The sequence below is a fragment of the Typopeltis vanoorti genome, chromosome 18 (genome assembly GCF_054136105.1).
Source record: "Typopeltis vanoorti isolate ZY-2024b chromosome 18, IOZ_Tvanoo_1.0, whole genome shotgun sequence".
Taxonomy (NCBI): domain Eukaryota; kingdom Metazoa; phylum Arthropoda; class Arachnida; order Uropygi; family Thelyphonidae; genus Typopeltis; species Typopeltis vanoorti.
Window position 1 is genome coordinate 39,369,451 of NC_143566.1, and position 17,908 is coordinate 39,387,358.

The 17,908-nt window shown below is 33.7% G+C and overlaps 1 protein-coding gene across 1 annotated transcript in view; it reads right to left on the reverse strand.

Annotated features, from left to right (window-relative positions):
- Positions 1–17,908, reverse strand: part of kis (chromodomain helicase DNA binding protein kismet) — a 945,984-nt gene that overhangs the window by 337,176 nt on the left and 590,900 nt on the right. Inside the window, exon 34 of the mRNA XM_090408660.1 lies at positions 16,421–16,447. Coding sequence (XP_090264786.1) covers positions 16,421–16,447 — 27 coding nt within the window. The remainder of the gene's footprint in view (positions 1–16,420; positions 16,448–17,908) is intronic.

Consider the following 17,908-nt stretch of genomic DNA (forward strand, 5'->3'; position numbering starts at 1 on the left):
CTCCCTTTCTGTCTTCACGAAAAGCATAATTGTGATGTTGAAATGACCACTGAAATGTAATGATAAGGAAGTAATTTTTGCCTCTTTACAAGGTCCTGATACAACAGTACTTGAACTGCTGTGTACAGATTTGGTCTCCTGTGTTCAGAGGAGACAAAGAAGCTATGTAAAGGTTGCAAAGAAGAAGATGTACAAAGATTACTGCAGGATTATGTATGGAATATAGATTATGAGGACAAAGTGAGAATACGTGGACTTCAGATATTGGTCACAGAAGAAAGATGGGTGATATGAAATTATGTGATGAAATTTTTCATTAGATGATGGTGGAGAGAGGAACATGGGATATCTATGAAAAAGTTTGTGTGGTTATGAACGGAGATAAGATTTTTCACTCAAAGAGCAGTGAGTGAGTGAAACAGTCCGATTGTTGAAGTTGGGAGTGCATCTAGTGTGAATGAGTTTAAGAGAAAGTATGACAGCTGGTGTGGGTGATGTACAGCCTCTCTCGATGAGTCCTAGACTTCCTTCAGTCTTGGATAATAAAAATTTCTTCTGCACATCTCATAGTATTTCTTCTTCATCTCTTCAGCCCTCAAAATGGGCTCAGTCCCTCATGAATAAGAGCCTTCCAACTTTCTCTGTCCAAACCAAGCTCTATAAGTCAATAGTTTTGAAAGTTGAATGCAGTTCTAAGAACTTTACAACAGATGAGAAAGTCTGTCCAGTTTCATTCACACAATGTGGACAAATTAATGGAGTCTATGCTTTTTAATTGTGTTAAAAATTGTTGAATTAGGGATAATTAAATCTTGCAGCACTTGTCAATAGTTTTGAAAGTTGAATGCAGTTCTAAGAACTTTACAACAGATGAGAAAGTCTGTCCAGTTTCATTCACACAATGTGGACAAATTAATGAAGTCTATGCTTTTTAACTGTGTTAAGAATTGTTGAATTAGGGATAATTAAATCTTGCAGCACTTGTGCATTAGACTTATGTTTTGTCCACTGAATTCTATTTTACAGAGCATTTCATTTTGGAATTTAGTTTTATGGAATATGGAAATGTTTTTATATACACACATACTATGGTTTCTGTCCAGAAAAAAAAAAAATTTGAGATCTGAGACCTTTCATAAATTTAAATTTAAAACTGTGAAACATAAAAAAGTGTCTAATTTATTATAATTTTTATTCTATAATTCATCATATGTATTGTTGTTGTTGTCTTGTCCTTTGAAGAGTCTTAGATGTTTCCGTGCGCTCTTTGTACTGCTTTGGCTATGTCTGTGATTTTGTTTGTATAGAGCTGTTGTTCAGGATTAGGATCTATTTCTTGCAAGGCTGCTGTAATTGCTGGACAGGTAAAGATGTGAGTGGGTGTCAGTTCCGTATTGGGGCAGTTGTTGCAGTTTCTATATGTTCTCGTATCATCTGTATTGATCTTCATTCCTCTATAATGTCCTGTTCGTAGTCTTGCTATCGTAGTGGAGGTCCTTCTGTCAGCATTGATCTCGGGAATTTGATGTTGTATCACTGATTTCAATGGAATTAGTTTAGCTTTTGCTAGTGCATTGGCATCAGCAAGAGTTATCATATGAGTTTCTTGGTTGAGTTCTCTGGCCTCTTTTGCTAATTTATCAGCTGCTTCGTTGTGATCAATGCCTACATGAGCAGGAATCCATTGTAGAATGCAACTTTTGCCTAAACACTTTAGATGATTTAAGAGTTTATGGATGTCTTGTGTGAGCTTGGTATTGCCATTTTTGATTGCCTCCATAGCTGATCTTGAGTCACTGTAAATTATAATTCCTTCAGATTGTTGAGATGATGATAGATTTAAGTAGGCTTCTAGTGCTTTAATTATTGCGTAGAGTTCGCTGGTAAAATTGGAAGCGATTCTCCCAGATCCAACTTTTATTGAAAGTTTTTCACCTTTCGGGAGTAGAAGGAGAACACCAGCGCCTCCATTAATCATATTGGTGTCTGATGATCCATCGGTATAACAAATAACCTGTTTGGAGGATGAAAGAAGGTTGATGGTATTTAGGCCTTTTTCTTTAAGCATTTCTTTTGGTTCTTTTTTTGTACAGAGTTTGGTAAGGTTTAGATTTATGAAGGTATTTGAAGGTAAAGGACTGGAAAATAGAGGTTCTTTGTTTATGTGGACATTTAGCTGATCAAGACCTATTTCTTTCCTGATAGTGTCATCATATTGTAAAGTCGATGATCTGTGAAGTCTGCAAATTTGGTTCCAATGTTCATAGGTTTTTAGGGAGACATGATCACTTTGGTAGCTTCTGATATTATTTATGAATTTTATGGTGGCAAATTTTCGTCTGTCCTCCAGCAGGTCAAGCCCACATTCCTGTTGGGCTCTGATGTTGTTAGTGGATGAGACTGCACCAATGATAATCTTGGATGCTTTTGCTTGTATTTTGTCTAGGTTTTTCTTTACCGATGAAGCCGAAGGTGACCAGATAGGTGCTGCATATTCCATTATTGGCCTTATTAGTGTAGTGTAAGTAGTTTTGAGGATTTTTGGCTTTGCACCCCAATTTGTTCCACAAAGCCTTTTCAGTATATTTAATTTTTTTAGAGCTCTGTTGGAAGTGTTAGAGATGTGTTGTGCAAAACGTAATTCCTGATCAAGCGTAATACCAAGGTATTTTGGATTTGTGACTTTTTCAATTAGCTTGTTATTGATCATGACTTTGGGATTGTAGGAATGTCTATTTTTCCTGTCTGTACTAAATGTACTTAGTTTTGTTTTGTCTGGGTTGATTTTAAGTTTGAGTTCGTTTGACCATTTTTCTAATCCTCTCATGGATTTGTTTAGAATTTCCTCTGATTCTTTGATTTTAGCACTAGTGTGCCAGATGGCTATATCATCTGCATAGCAAGTTACTTTTGTGTCTTCTGTAAGGTAGGGATGAATATTATTGACATATAGAAGGAATAGTAAGGGTATGTATTATCATATGTATTATAGAGTATGATTAAATTTTTATTTAGAATTAATGAAACAATTTAATGACTACAATAAATATAATGTTATTCATTATTTCATACACTGAAAGGGAGATGTACTGTTGATGGTAGCAGATGAGATGTGCCTATCTAAGGTGGATTTGCAAGGTGCAAATAGTGGCCATGGTTTTGAGGCAGTATGGTGTGAATTAGAAGTAAACAGGATGAAATATTTAGTTGGGTGCTGCTATAGACCTGGTGATATGGAGGGTAATGAGAAGGAAATGTATAGGCAAATTGGCTTAGCTAGCAAGAAATGAGTGATCATTATGGGCAACTTTAATTATGGTAATACAGAGGAATCAAGAGACTGCATCTGAGGGTAAAGAAAATGAATTTTTTTGATTTTTGAAAGACAATCACCTCAGGCAGTACGCAATGGAGGGTGCATGGGGGATCAAGAGTATTGGATTTGATCATCTCATCAGATGATGTTATTTGATGAAAAAATTCTCTAAATCCAGAGTAATTTAATAAAAAGGTGGCACACCATTTGGCAACTCCTATAGGTAGAGATGACCTTGCTAATGCTTCTGCCTGGCTCCCACCGAAGAGACCTCAATAAAGGTCGAAACTAGTCTGGGTAGTGGCCCTCCCCTTAATGCATAACATTATACATATCCGCAAGGAGATGTGTTTTGCATTATGGGAGATACTGAGATAGGAGTGTTGTGAGCTTGCTCCACCTTTGCAACGAGTTGCCTGGTGTTGTACCACCTTACCCCAGTCCTGAAGATACTTTTCAGGTGCAAACTTTGTTTGCTCACACTTGGATAAAGGATTAAACTGAATTTATTATAGATGATGTTATTGTAAATGAGGTGTCAAATCTTCCACCAGCTGGTGAGAGTGACTACGACATGATCACTTGCAGGGTGATCAGTCATTCGAGGACATCTGTTAGAAAGGGATATATGTGGAATTATAAGACTGGTAATTATGTAAAGCTCAGGAAACAGCTTGCGATAATAAATTGGAAAGAGGAACTGAATGGAAAGGATATCAATGCTGCTTGGATCCTACTCAAGAACTGTTCGGTGGAGGCAATATCAGAATATATTCCAAAGGTTAAGAGGGTAAATAGAGTAGGGGTGTGAAATGGATGATTAAGGTATGCAACCTGGAAGAAACACAAGATGAGTAGTACAAAGAGCAGGCGAGGAAGGTGACTCATTTGATAAGGATAGCAAAAGTGAGGTATGAGCTAACAAAAGTTAGCTAAAGCTGAAAAAAAAAAAAAAAAGGAAAATAAAAATCCAAAGGAGTTTTTTTGATTTGTAACCAGTAGAAGAAAGAATGATTATGGTGGAATGGGATTGATTGGTGAAAACAGAGGAATGATAACTGTTGTGAAAGATACAGTTGAGATATTTAATCAGCAATTTATAAAGGTATTTCATTCTTATGAATCATCATGCAGAACTTGAAAGCAGAGGGAAAGAAGGAAGAGGAGGTATATGAGGAATTGAATAAACTTGATGTAAATAAGACTGTGGGACTTGATGCTATTTCACCACGTGCTTTGAGGGAATGTTCCAGAGAGTTAACAGCTTTTGCACATTTTTTCAACTCTCACTGGGTCAAGTTCCAAAAGGGAGGTGATAAGAGTAGGACTTTGAATTATAGACCAGTCTGTTTGTGAGGAGTTGTGGTTAAGGGATAAGAGAAGTTAGTTAGGACTAAGATTCAGAATTGAGTTGACAACCGAAAAATATTCTTTGGTGGCCAGCATGGATTTACTAAAGGAATATTGTGCTTTGACAATCTGCTTACTTTTTATAATAAAGTAACAAATGCGTTGGATAAGGGTGTTGCATATACAGTGGTATATTTAGATTTTGCAAAGGCATTTGATAAATTGCCACATGACAAGCGGTAATTAAACTGGAACGGATGGGACTAAACAGTAAATTGGCTGTCTGATTGGTATCAGCAAGATGTCTATGGAGGAGTGATATCCCAGAAGAGGAAAGTTACTAGTGGTGTCAAGGGTCTGTTCTGAGTCCATTACTGTTTGATTTGTATGTAAATGATATTTGGAGAGGTCTGAATGGTGATATGAGGTTGTTTGCAGATGATGCAAAGTTGGGAAGAGCTATTAGAAGTAGAGTAGATGCTGTAGCTTTGCAGGAGAACTTGAATGCATTGGCTGAATGGGTAAATGAGTGGGGATGTCAATTCAATGTTGCAAAGTGTAAGGTTTTGAAATTTGGGAAGCAGAGATGGGATGTAGAGTACACAATCAGTGGAATTATGTTGGAAGTGGTAGAGGAGATGAGAGATCTGGGAGTGATTGTAGGCAGGACCTAAAATTTCAGGCACATGAAAATTGTCAAGACAACACAGCAGATAATGGGAATGAGGCGAAGGACAATGACTTGTAGAATTAAGGATGTTATGGTTCCTTTGTGGCTTTGATCAGGCCACATATGAATTACTGTGCACAGATTTGGTCATCTGGTTTTCAAAAAGATGAAGACGTGTTGGAAAAAGTTCAGAGACGATTGACTAAGGTGTTTTCTGGTCTCTGGAATGTTGAGTATGAAGACAGATTGATAAAATGCAATTTGCAGAAAGGTGGATAGGAGGAGGAGAGGATATGATCGAGACATATAAGCTGTTAAGAAGTTATTGCCAGATTAATGTCAGGGAGGTTTTGCACAGAATGGGTGAAGAGAGGAAGAGAATAAGAGGTCATCCCTGGAAGCTGTATAAGGAGGGTGTGAGCAAGGAGCAGGTTTTTTGCATGGAGGGTAGTGAGTGATTGGAATGCACTGCTCGAGAGTGTGGTGAGCGCAGAGACAGTGAATATATTTAAGGTACGGTATGATAAACTATGTGTATACCAGTGGACCTCCAAGATGAGTCTTTGACTCCATGGAGGTTTTTTATAATAATAATAATATATAACAAATATAATACTAAAACTTTTACTTTTGGCTGTTTTGTTACACTTAATTTATAGTCATATAAAAATATGATTTAATTATATTTAAATGACTACAAATTAAGTGTAACAAAACGGCCAAAAGTAACAGATATTATTATTACACTTAGCCACTTTGAATCGGTTTGTTCTTAGAATGACACCTGTTATCAGGTGGTTTGCTAGTTTAACACACACACAACCAATAGCAAACAGACTTTCATGCTATAATGTCTGGGAAAGTTATTATTTTTGGATTTTTATTTTTAAATTTGGATCTAATTTGATAACTGTTTTTTGTCAGCTAAAAGTTACAGATGATTATTTGACTTCAAATTTTTTTAAAAAAATTTTATAATTTAATTATTTCACTTTAGCTTCAAAATTAAAATCAATCAATCCAAAGTTAAGAAATACTTTAAGAAATGTAAAAATTGAGCATGAAATCTGCTCAATGGAATTGTGCAGATTTCATGTAATATAGAATATCACTGGAATGAAGGCATTTAGCATGCATCACATTTTAAAAAAACAGATGGAGGTAGTTACAGGGTTGACACTGGGGAGTTCTTTCCCTTGGTGGAACAGCAGGAAAGATCAACGACAAGGGGCCATCCCTAGAAGTTACTAAAGGAAGCTGTGAGAAAGAGGGCGAGGAGTGGTTTCTTTGTATGGTGGGTGGTTGAACCATGGAATGCATTGCCTGATAGAGTGATGAGAGCAAGAACAGTCACATGATTTCAAGGAGTGGTATGATACTGTTTCCTAGGAAGGAAACAAAAACTTTTTGTTTCCTAGGATGGAGTCAAAAGACTCATCGTGGGAGGTCCTCCCATGATGAGTCTTTTGACTCCATGGAGGCCTGAATAATAATAATAAATCAATTTTTTTTTTTTTTTTTGTAAAATAAGAAAACTAAGTAAGATTGTATCTTGATTGGCTTCTGAAGAGAGAATCTCAATTTGAACAATCGCCAACAGTTGCTTTATAAGTGAATCAATAACAAAGCATTTGAAAGCTAATTTTTTGTACATAAAAACATATGAACATAAAAAATAAAAGCAAATATCAAAACTTAAAGAATTAATGGAATTGGATTTTGTTTTAATTTTACTTTGGATGAGTGAATCAGTATTGGGAACAAAAGATATTTCAGTATTATTGTTCAATTATGATGAAAAAATTTTAATTTAGAATTAGTTGGTATACCCAGAAAATGTCCGGTAACTGACATTCAGAACATTGTGGACTTACAAATGCAAAAATTTGGTATCATTTTAGAAAAAACATTGTTATAACAATAGATGAAGTGAGAATAGAGAAATCTGGACATGAAACCACAGTTAAAAATTTACTTTGCCTTAATAATGCAATTCAATTTAGCAGCTGTTGATACGTTCTAACATATATATATATATATATATACTATATATATCAGGGGTGGCCAACTACATGTCCTTTTGGAGCCAATATAATTCTGGTAAGACTTAGAAGAGCCACAACCTTTGACCGATGCAATGGTGCAGGAGTGTGTGCGTGTGCACATGGCGAGGTGGGGATGCAGAAGTATGCCTGCCCGTCACAAGACGTTAAAATTTATTAAATCTAAATATAGATTTGTTTTAAATGATGAACATTTGAACGAGATTGTAAGAATTGCTTTGACTAATTACACACCCAATTTTAAGGAGCTTACTAAGAAAATGAATACAAGGAAGGCCTCTACTAGTAAATAAATAACTAAAATTATTAGGTTTCGATTTTAAAATTATTCTAGTTGTTCAAAGTAAACTTCATTTAATGTGTTTCAAATTAAACTTTTTATTGCAGTAATTTTTATAAACCCTTTTTTATTTTGTTCCTCTTTTTTGTTGTCACCTCTTTTTATTTTTTCCTGGTAAAGCATGAAGAGCCACGTGATGCGTGGACACGAGATGCATGAGGCTCATGAGCCATGTTATGGCCACCCGTTATATATAATATATAAAATAAATAATACATATATTTAAAAAATAATTTTTCACAGAGAAAATGTATGGTCCTGGGAAAAGAAAAACAGCCAAGACTCGCAAACCCTAAGATGTACAGACACACACACACAGCTTGGAAAGAAGTTAAACACAATAGAGTGAGGAACAAACAGCCATGGGGCCCACCTTAATAAGATGTAGGACTTCCTTTGGCTGCAATGACTACAGCAATTCTTTGAGATATATTTTCCAGAAGCATTCACAGCCAAAGGCTGCAGGGTTCAATTCCTGCCATGGGCATGAATGTTTGTGATTGTCTGTGAAAATACTAGCGGTGCTGGTGGGCAGTAGATGGTGTTGGTGTAGTTGCGATTCATTGTAGTTGGACTGAGAAGTGGAGACAGAGTTGTAGAGTAAATGCCTTGCGTTTTTAGATTCCCTGGAGGTGTTACATAATAATAATAATAATTTGATAACGATCAATGGGAATTTTGGACTATTCTTCCTGTAGGGATGTAACGAGTTACTGGACTGTTGTGAGATGGACATCCTTGACCTCACCAAATGCTCCAGTTCATCCCACAGATGTTCAATAGGGTTTAGAACAGGATGAAGGCTAGTCAAGTGTGGTGATGTTCCTGTGCACAAAACACGCAGTTACAGTAGCAGCAGTATATGGATTGTACATTGTGGTCCTACTATTATAACACGTGTTGTGAGCCTCAGTTTGAATATTTTTGTCCAGATTCATGTTCCAGTCAATGCCCAGAACTTCACATTCAACATGTTGGATGATGAATTGCAGTTTTTTCATATTATCCTTTGTAGGCACCCTCTATTTACATTCAGTGAGTGTGGGTCATCCACTGTGGGTAGCACTTGCAGTTGACTCCCTACATTTCCATCTCAGTACGGTATCACTGACTATTGACTTGGAATGGCCCAATTTATCAACAATTTGCCAAACAGGTAGGCCTGCAAATGGCATCCTATCACAATGGCTCACTTTCAAACTATCAGTTCTCTTCTCGCAACCATTTCACCCAGACACAACTGCAGTGACGTGAGAACATCATATTCATCATATGACTACAAACATGTGCTATATCATTATACAATGACTTCATAAACACCTTAAATTAATTAGAAATGCTCTTGCCATATAAGTGCTTGTTTATCTTTACCTAATAAAAAACTTAATTATTCAAGCAGCAGACAGAAATAAAGATTTCTTCCTTGGTTGTTTAAACTTACACACACACACATTACATTGCTTGGAAAGAAGTCAATGTGTGTGTGTGTGTAAGTTTAAACAACCAAAGAAGAAATCTTTATTTCTGTCTGCTGCTTGAATGAATTGTTTCATTAAGTAAAAATAAACAAGCATTTATATGGCAAAAGCATTTCTAATTAATTTAAGGTGTTTATGAAGTCAGTTTATATAATGATATAGCATTTATATTAATGGGTATGTGTATCAAGGAAAACAGAATGGAGAGAGCCATGCTAACCAGACTGCAAGACAAAACAAAGAATGAAGATATAAGAAAAGAAACAAAGGTATTGAATATAGAGAGGATTTTAAAATTAAAATGGAGATGGGCGTATTCCATTAATGAAAAGCGATAGATGGGCAAAGACAATCAGCCAATGGAATCCATATGAAAGAAGATGAATGCTTGGACAACCAGAGGGAAGATGACTAGTGAAGATGGTTTGAAAATGTTAGCAATGGGAAAGCCTTCAACTGCAAAAGATGGACAAATGGGAGTGGCTTAAATGGTTATAAAAATGGCTTAGAAGAAATGTGTACCAAAGCTGAGAACACTTAAAATAATACACTTTAAAATAACTTACCCACCAATTGCATTAATTACAAAATCACACATAAAAATACATACAAGAATTTGTGCATCAATTGTTACAGTCCACATGAAAAACTTCAATTACAGAATATGATGTAAGAATTTAATATTTATGAGTAAAAGCTCAGAAATAATATTTATTCTTAATTATTAACCATTCTATTAGCTATGATGCTATCAGATGCCATGCAAACCATGGATGCAAAGTGTACCATAGAAATATCAGTGAACTAACAGAATTCCAAGTTAATATAGATGATACATTTCAATCACAATGGCTGTTTGGGTGATTTATAATATCATTAAAAAAAAACAATTTATGGGTTTTAATTATATTATTAATTAAGAAGCTGATTAACCTAGAATTTCCATTTCTTGACATTTGAAATATAAAAGTTTAACATCCCCTTTATCTAGTCAATTAAATTCATCTGCTTTTCTATAACTTATTAACCGTAAAAGTGAGGGGCAATCTTATTCTAAAATATTCCTGCCATTTTTTTTAATGACTTAAAATGATGATAGGTTTCTTGCTCCTTCCCATAGAAGCAGTATTATCCAGAGAGTTTATTTTCTCAACTATTATTTTTATTTCTGGAAAAATATAAATCCTGTAAGTTTACAAGAATCTTGTGAATTTTCAACACTTTTAAAGAACTGGTTTTCATTAAGAAAACAGTATTTTTCAGTATGCACTATATAACTTTCCATATTTAAAAAAATATGAAGACTGTTGGAAGTTTTTTCACTTGGTTATACTATAAATTAAAGATACCAAGAAATTATATACTTGGTTTAATCGTTTATCCAAGTGTAATCAAACAAAGTTTGCACCTGCATTATTTTCAGTACATGGACATGATTAAAATGATGATGAGTCCTGAACACACTTCAGGTGCAAACTTGGATAAAGGATTAAATATGCTTTATCCAAGTATATAATTTCTTGGTATCTTTAATTTAAAATATGAAAATGATTCCACTATATCAATCTAATAGAAAAATTATCAGGCAAGGCATTCAACTTAAGATCATATGAGGTTATTCATTTACATATGTTGGGATCATCAAGGGCAATCAACATATCTGCCGGAATGTAAAACAATTGTCACTTAACTTTTTCTCCTGAGGCAAGTGTGTGATGCACGCACACTTTCTGATGAATCTATTCTAATTCAATTTGCTATACAGCAATGAAATTTTTTAATTTCAGCTAATCTATATCAGATGAATAAACAACAACAAAAAAAAGTCAAGAATTTTGATATTTATCGACTCTGATGTGAATCTTAAAGAATCGCATTAGAGTACAAAAAATTGCATTTCCACAATTGTAATTTTACCATCACCTACCATTATTACCACAAAAACTTAAACAACATAAAAGTTGCAGGATCTCTCTAGAATTCACTGGCATGTGCACTAAATTTTCTTAGTTTACAGGGTTAAATATAAGACAAGGAAATGTATTTAAGTACAAATTCCACTTAACCTATAGCAGACTCTGATTTATCCACTATTATGTATATCATAGTTGATTCTTGTTTAACTAAGAAGAATGCAGAAAGCTGGAAAGAAACACTCCATGGGATTAAGATTATCTCTATGATAAGAAGTCTTCTGTTTATGAGATGGATACCACACCAAAAAAATTACATTTTTACAAAATGGCACACTCTCACTCTTGGAATGCATTTTAAATTTTGCTACATATGCAAAAGGATTATAACTCAATATCTAGGAATCCCTCATTATAAGAGTCAACAGAAAGATCTACAGGAGCTGAAGATATGTAAAAAAAGCTTACCTTAAAATCCTGCAAGTGAAGAGCCAAACTCCAGTATAATTGTAGTGCACTTTTATAACAGGATGTTCATGTAACTTAATATATGCAAGTGTTTATAAAATTTCACTTAATATGGAATTCGTTTGATAATTACAATAAAGACAATAGATGAAATAAATTTTTAATGAATCAAGAATTCCTAGTTATCACGCTCAGTGAAACTCTCTCCCTCTCTCTGTAACAGGCAATAAAACTATTAAGATGCAAAGAAAAACCCCTACTGCATAATTATTCACAGATTCATGGGTATTTTAGTAATAAAATAATCTGATTGATCTGCGTACTTCATGTTATTTTTTTACTCATTCATTGACTGCTATTCCAAATTTCCTGATCTTATAATACAACCACATCTCTTGAGAGCATTCATATTGGGAAAAAATGTTATTCATATTCATTTATGAATATGAATAACATATTCATAAATGAATATGTTATTTATGAATCATTAAACAATTTCCTTGTTCAGTCAAGGATAGGATCTCCATAAGTAGACAAACGGTTAATTTATCTGATTAATTATAAAGAGGCAGATGATGATAAAGTATAAAAAGTATCAATTTATAAAAGTCATTAAAAACCTTTAAAAAATTGAGTAGGCCTATTATGCATGCAAAGAAATATACGAAGCAAGCACAGTTGTACTTAATTACAATTAGCTTCCTCCTCAATGGCTATAATTTGGAGGTTCTTGATAATTATATTTAGTCAGTTGTATCTTGACATGCTAATTAAATGGCATAAAATTTTTGTGGCCATTGCTGCTAAGTAATTCCATCAGCCATTTAATGTTATGAAAAGTAACAGAGATTGTAGGAAGTTTTTCCAAATGGTTATAAAGTAAATAAAAATGGACAAGAAATTATATTCTTGTTTTAATCCTCTATACAAGTGTAAACAAACAAAGTTTGTAAATGAAGTATCTTTAAATTATTTGCCTCAATATCCAATAATGCAAAAAAGCGTATGTCCATTCAGATGTTATGTTTATTTAGAAGGGTCACTATTGAAACTGGTTTCGACTTTTATTCAGGTCTCATCAGGTGGGAGGTTAGAATCAGGATGGTAGTGATGAAGAAATCAATGAAGAGGTCACATTTTCTACACATACAAATTGTAACATGATGCATCACTATATTACTAAAATACTCTGGATTATGCTTGGGCAAAGAATTAAAACAAGAATTTGTTTTAATTAACTATTATAATTTACTCTGCAGTCAAGCAGAAACTTTTTACAACCAATTCTGATCCAAAGTATTTTAATAAACTTCTTCAGTGATTTAATCAATATTTCCTGGGTCTTTCTCCCATTGATAAGATTTCAATGAAGATTAAAACCAGTTTTGGTAGTGACTCTTCCCAATAACATAATGATACAGACATCAAATGAAGTGTGTTCTGCATTATAGAATACCGAGGCAATTTATTTGAAGTCAAGAACATCTATATGCAAGTAGATCAGTTGATGTTAGTTTGCATGCAAACTATGCTTGCTGACACTTACAAAATAAATTAAAACAAAATAAAATTTCTCTTATAATTTAATTTATTGTGAGGAAGTGGATTGGCTGTCTTCAATCTTCTGTAAAGCAAGTGGCTAAGTCTATCTCTAGATGCTCATCATATACAATGAATAGTTGAACTGCTTACCTCCAAATTTATTAAAATGCTGTAATGTGTCCAAAGCTTTGCTTTGGTAGGATATTTTTAATTTATCTGTCAATGACCACTTAAATGAATAAATACAGTCAGTTTTAACAGCTGCTATTTCTTTTTTTTTTATGTCTCACATGAGAATTTTTTTTCTTGGAAGAAGTATTGAAATTTCTAGCCTATTTACTACTGGTTCCTTCAATGATTATCTTCATGGCATTCTAATGAAGGTGTGTACAATTAGTTCACTTCAATGCTGCTCATTGCTTTTAAAAAAATGGGGGGAAAGGAAATGGAATAGAAAATTTATACATCATATTTTTTGTAATAGATTTCACGATTTGATTGAACACAGATGATTAAGAAAATAACTATTTATTAACTTAAAAGCTAATATTTCGCTGGTATTATATCCAGCATCTTCAGAGCACACAATACAAAGTTTGTTACAAATGCAAAACAACCACAATCTGGTGTAACAGTGGGGCTAGTAATAGTAATTGCAGCGTGCAACACAAGACTAAAGTCCTAACATGGTAACATCTAGGTTTAAAAAAAAAAAAAATTCAAAGTTTTGAAATAATAGTCAAATGATAGTCTTAGAAAGTTTGAAAAAATGAAATAAAATAAAAGTAATAAATATTAATTTGGTCTTAAGATGACTGTCTCCCAAATCTTTGGTAGATTTATACAGCCATACTTGTTAAGGTTTGGAGTATGTTTTAAGGCTTCTGTTGATTCCAGGAATAACCTCTCTGACTTGTAGAAGCTTCTGTGCATTACTTTTGTTTCTTTCCAATTGATCCTGTGTGCAGGGGTATCCAAAGCATGGTCTGCCAGACCCGACTTGCCATAGCAAAAGTGTTGGATATATTTTTTGTGTTCACTGAGGCGGATGTCCACAGTTCTTCCTGTCTGTCTGTAGTAGGCTTGATGGCAAGAACATGGCACTTCATAGACTCCTGGATGTAATAAAGAAGTGCATTTGTCCTTAGGTGAACGGATGAGGGTTGCTAATTTTACATAAGGTTTAAATACTGTGCATAGTTGGTGTTTGTTAAGCACCTTAGATGTCTTTTCAGATGTACCTTTACTGTATGGGATGGTGATAGTTTTGTTGTAGTCTTCTGTGGTAGATAGAGGGAATTTCTGGGTATAATACCAGCGAAATATTAGCTTTTAAGTTAATAAATAGTTATTTTCTTAATCATCTGTGTTCATATCAAATCATGAAATTTATTACAAAAATGTCTGACGAACACATAAGCCTATCCAAGCGTATATACATCATAGTTAAATGCATGGAGTTCGGAGACTTGCTGAGTAAGATGATGCTACCTATTATCCATGCAATGCCCTTCATAAGTCATCATAGCGTCTTTACTGACAAAGCCCTCATAACTACTTCTGAAAGTCCATTCAGCTCATTCACTATTCTAAAAAAAAAAATGTCCTTATGCCCTAGCTAACTACATCCTTATGCAACATTCAGGGGAGACCCTTTGTACCCTATAATTCTGCCATGAAAATTGTGTTCTGCACCTGCTCTATAAAAGCCCCTTTTGTAAGTAACTTGTTTCTATCATATCCCTTCAAATAGATATATTTACTAAACTGTTACTCAAACCTTTTATCTGACAGAGAGCACTTTCACTTTTTTCAATTCTGGATCCACACCGCCATTTTTCAAGAAATCCAGGTGACCAAATCTGAGCACAATACACCACATGTGGTTGTTTCAAAGCATTACAAAAAAAAAAAAAAAATCCACATCCCTATATGTCATTGCTCTTCTTTAACATTCAAGTGATCCTTTGAGCTATTCTGCAATACATTCTGAACTTCTGCTCAACTCTCAAGTTCCAATCTCTTCATTTATCTACAGTGCAATCCCATCAGTATAATATATAATTTCCAATCTATTCAGAAAAAAGTGAATAATTTTACACTGTGCCACAATGATCTTACAACCATCCTTTTGTGAAACATGACAGTTTATTTAAATTACATTGCAGGATCTCTGCATCACCTTCATTAACTGTCCACTCCAGTTTAACATCATCAACAAATGACTAGATATTCGCTCAAATCATTTCCATTGTTGTTGATATACAAATAAAACAGCAGCAGTTCAATTGCAGAGCCCAGTGGTACATTACAGATCACTTATCTTGCCAAATACTAACCCACCCCTTTATTCATGTTACCAGTTTCATCTAGTATAAATGGTATGATTTTAACAAAAAAGATTTCCATGTCATAAGTCACAATGATACAAAAATCTGCCAATGACCACCTACATCCACCAAACCAAAAACTTCAACCCTGACTGCAGTGCTGGTCTTTATAAAAAGAAGTAGGATGACATTTCGTATCATTTCACATGAGGTAATAGTGCTATTTCATTTCTTCCATCTTTTTTACCCAGTGATTACACATAATGAAACAGGTTTATGTCTGCTTGAAATAACCCGTAGCCTTCAAAATTACGTTTTGTATCTGATCAATTATTATTCTCTGCACAAATTCCCAACCCATTTAAAACACAATTTCTGCAATCTAGAATGTCTATATTCTAGGATAATTAATGGTCTTACCTAAAAAGTTTAAAACTATTCAAAAGAGAGGAAAGAAGTAACCTAATGAATTTGAATCCTCTTCACTTGGTCCCTCTACTTCATTTCCTTGGAATAGCCTTTTCATAAATATTTTCTAAAATTATCAACTACAGATATCAAATATTTTTCATTCCAAAAAAACATTCCTGCGTATGAATGGTGTTCTAGAATCAGATTACCATTAAAACATTTTATATCTGAACTATAGTAAGAAATGCCTTATTTTAGTTTAGAAAAATGGATAGAAATCTGAACAAACACAAACGTGGCTACATTTAAATTATTTCCGAATTTTTCTTTCAAAATACTCAAGCACTATATTAATAGAAAGCTGTAATTTTATGAATTCAACATTAAAAATATTATTTTTTATGTGTTAAGTCATTGCTTCCAATTTTTTTAAACAATATATTGATACATATAGATATAATATATTTTTCTTTTCTTTTCTTTTTCTTTTTTTTTTTTTTTTTTCTTTCGAATCGTTATAGAAATAAGAAGCAGCTTACCAACTGGCTTCTTCCAATCTGGCAGCACTAATACAGAAAAGAATCATCATCAAAAGTAAATAAGCACATGTTGAATGAGGAAGAGATAGAACATAAAGAATACAGATGAAAATAAGATGCCAATATCAAAACAAGGCAAATCACCTTGATTAAAAAAAATAAATAAATAAATAAAATAAATAAAAAGCAGAACAGAATAATATAATTAAAGATAAACGTGAACTAACAATGATACATATACATACATATGTACACACACACTATAATAATCCTAATAATAACAGATGGTAGGGGTAAAAAAAGGAGGGCGGGGAAAGAGTGAAAAAAAAAATATTGGAAGTGCATCCAAAATAGAACATCATAATTGCAAATAGGTGCATATTAAGCAATAGTCAACTAAGAATTATGTTATTAACTTGAAGCCTACAGAAAAATACTTGAGTAGAGAATGGAAGTTTTGTGATCTATCTCGCTTAATAATAATAAAATTAGAAAAAGTTTCTTCGAACAAATATCCCAACAACACGATCTAGGGATCAAGCAACTTACATTTTCCCATTAAAATAATTAAAAAAAAAAAGCGTCAATTAAGTCAGATGCTGAAATATCATCACTTTCCTATGCACGTAAATGAAAACTTAACCACGCTACCAGTCAAGACGTCTATAGACATCAAGGTTATCATGGATGTGAAGTGCATATTAAAATTGTAATACCATTTGTATTACATTGAAATATTTAATGGATACGAAGCTTATGAGGATGCGTATTTGATCCATAATGGCCGGTAATGGTTAATAAACACTATGTCTGATGAGAATGACAAGCAGGAAACTACATTCCATAGTGAAGTACTATATTACTCAAGAAAAAAATTTAAAAATCACTTTCATTTTGTTAACATTTTAAAACTGGCAGCACATCAAACCCCTCCCCTCCAAAAAAAAAGTGAAAATACTAATTTCTTATGAAGTGAAACTAGATGATAGAGGAAGAAGGATGGATAACCTGAGACAAGCAACTGCTCATCGAGATCTCAGAGAGAGAAAGCAGCTTAGTTAAATTTCGAGAGAGAGAGAGATAGTCTGAAAATGAGAATTAGAAGTAACAGAAAAGACATCTTAAACTAAGGAATAAGTACATATATGTAAGAAAATCCATTTGATTGCTCTTTTGTGTATTTTTTTTTAAACATACCAAAAACAAGCAAGCATGGAACAATGTAAGCTAATGTATGATCAGAAAGATGACAATTTGCTAAAATTTATTTATAGCAGTGGAGAAAACTTAAAACTGGTGACACAATGGGGAAGGACAGCACATGAAAAATTAGTTATCTACTGGCACATACTCCATCTTCCCTTTCATTTGGATCAATGGCCTATTACAGTCAAGTAACTTGGTTATCTTGAATACCCGATTACTGCATATGATAGAACAGTTAATCCTACCTACATTGTCTGCTATATCCGCAAATTGTATGTTTGT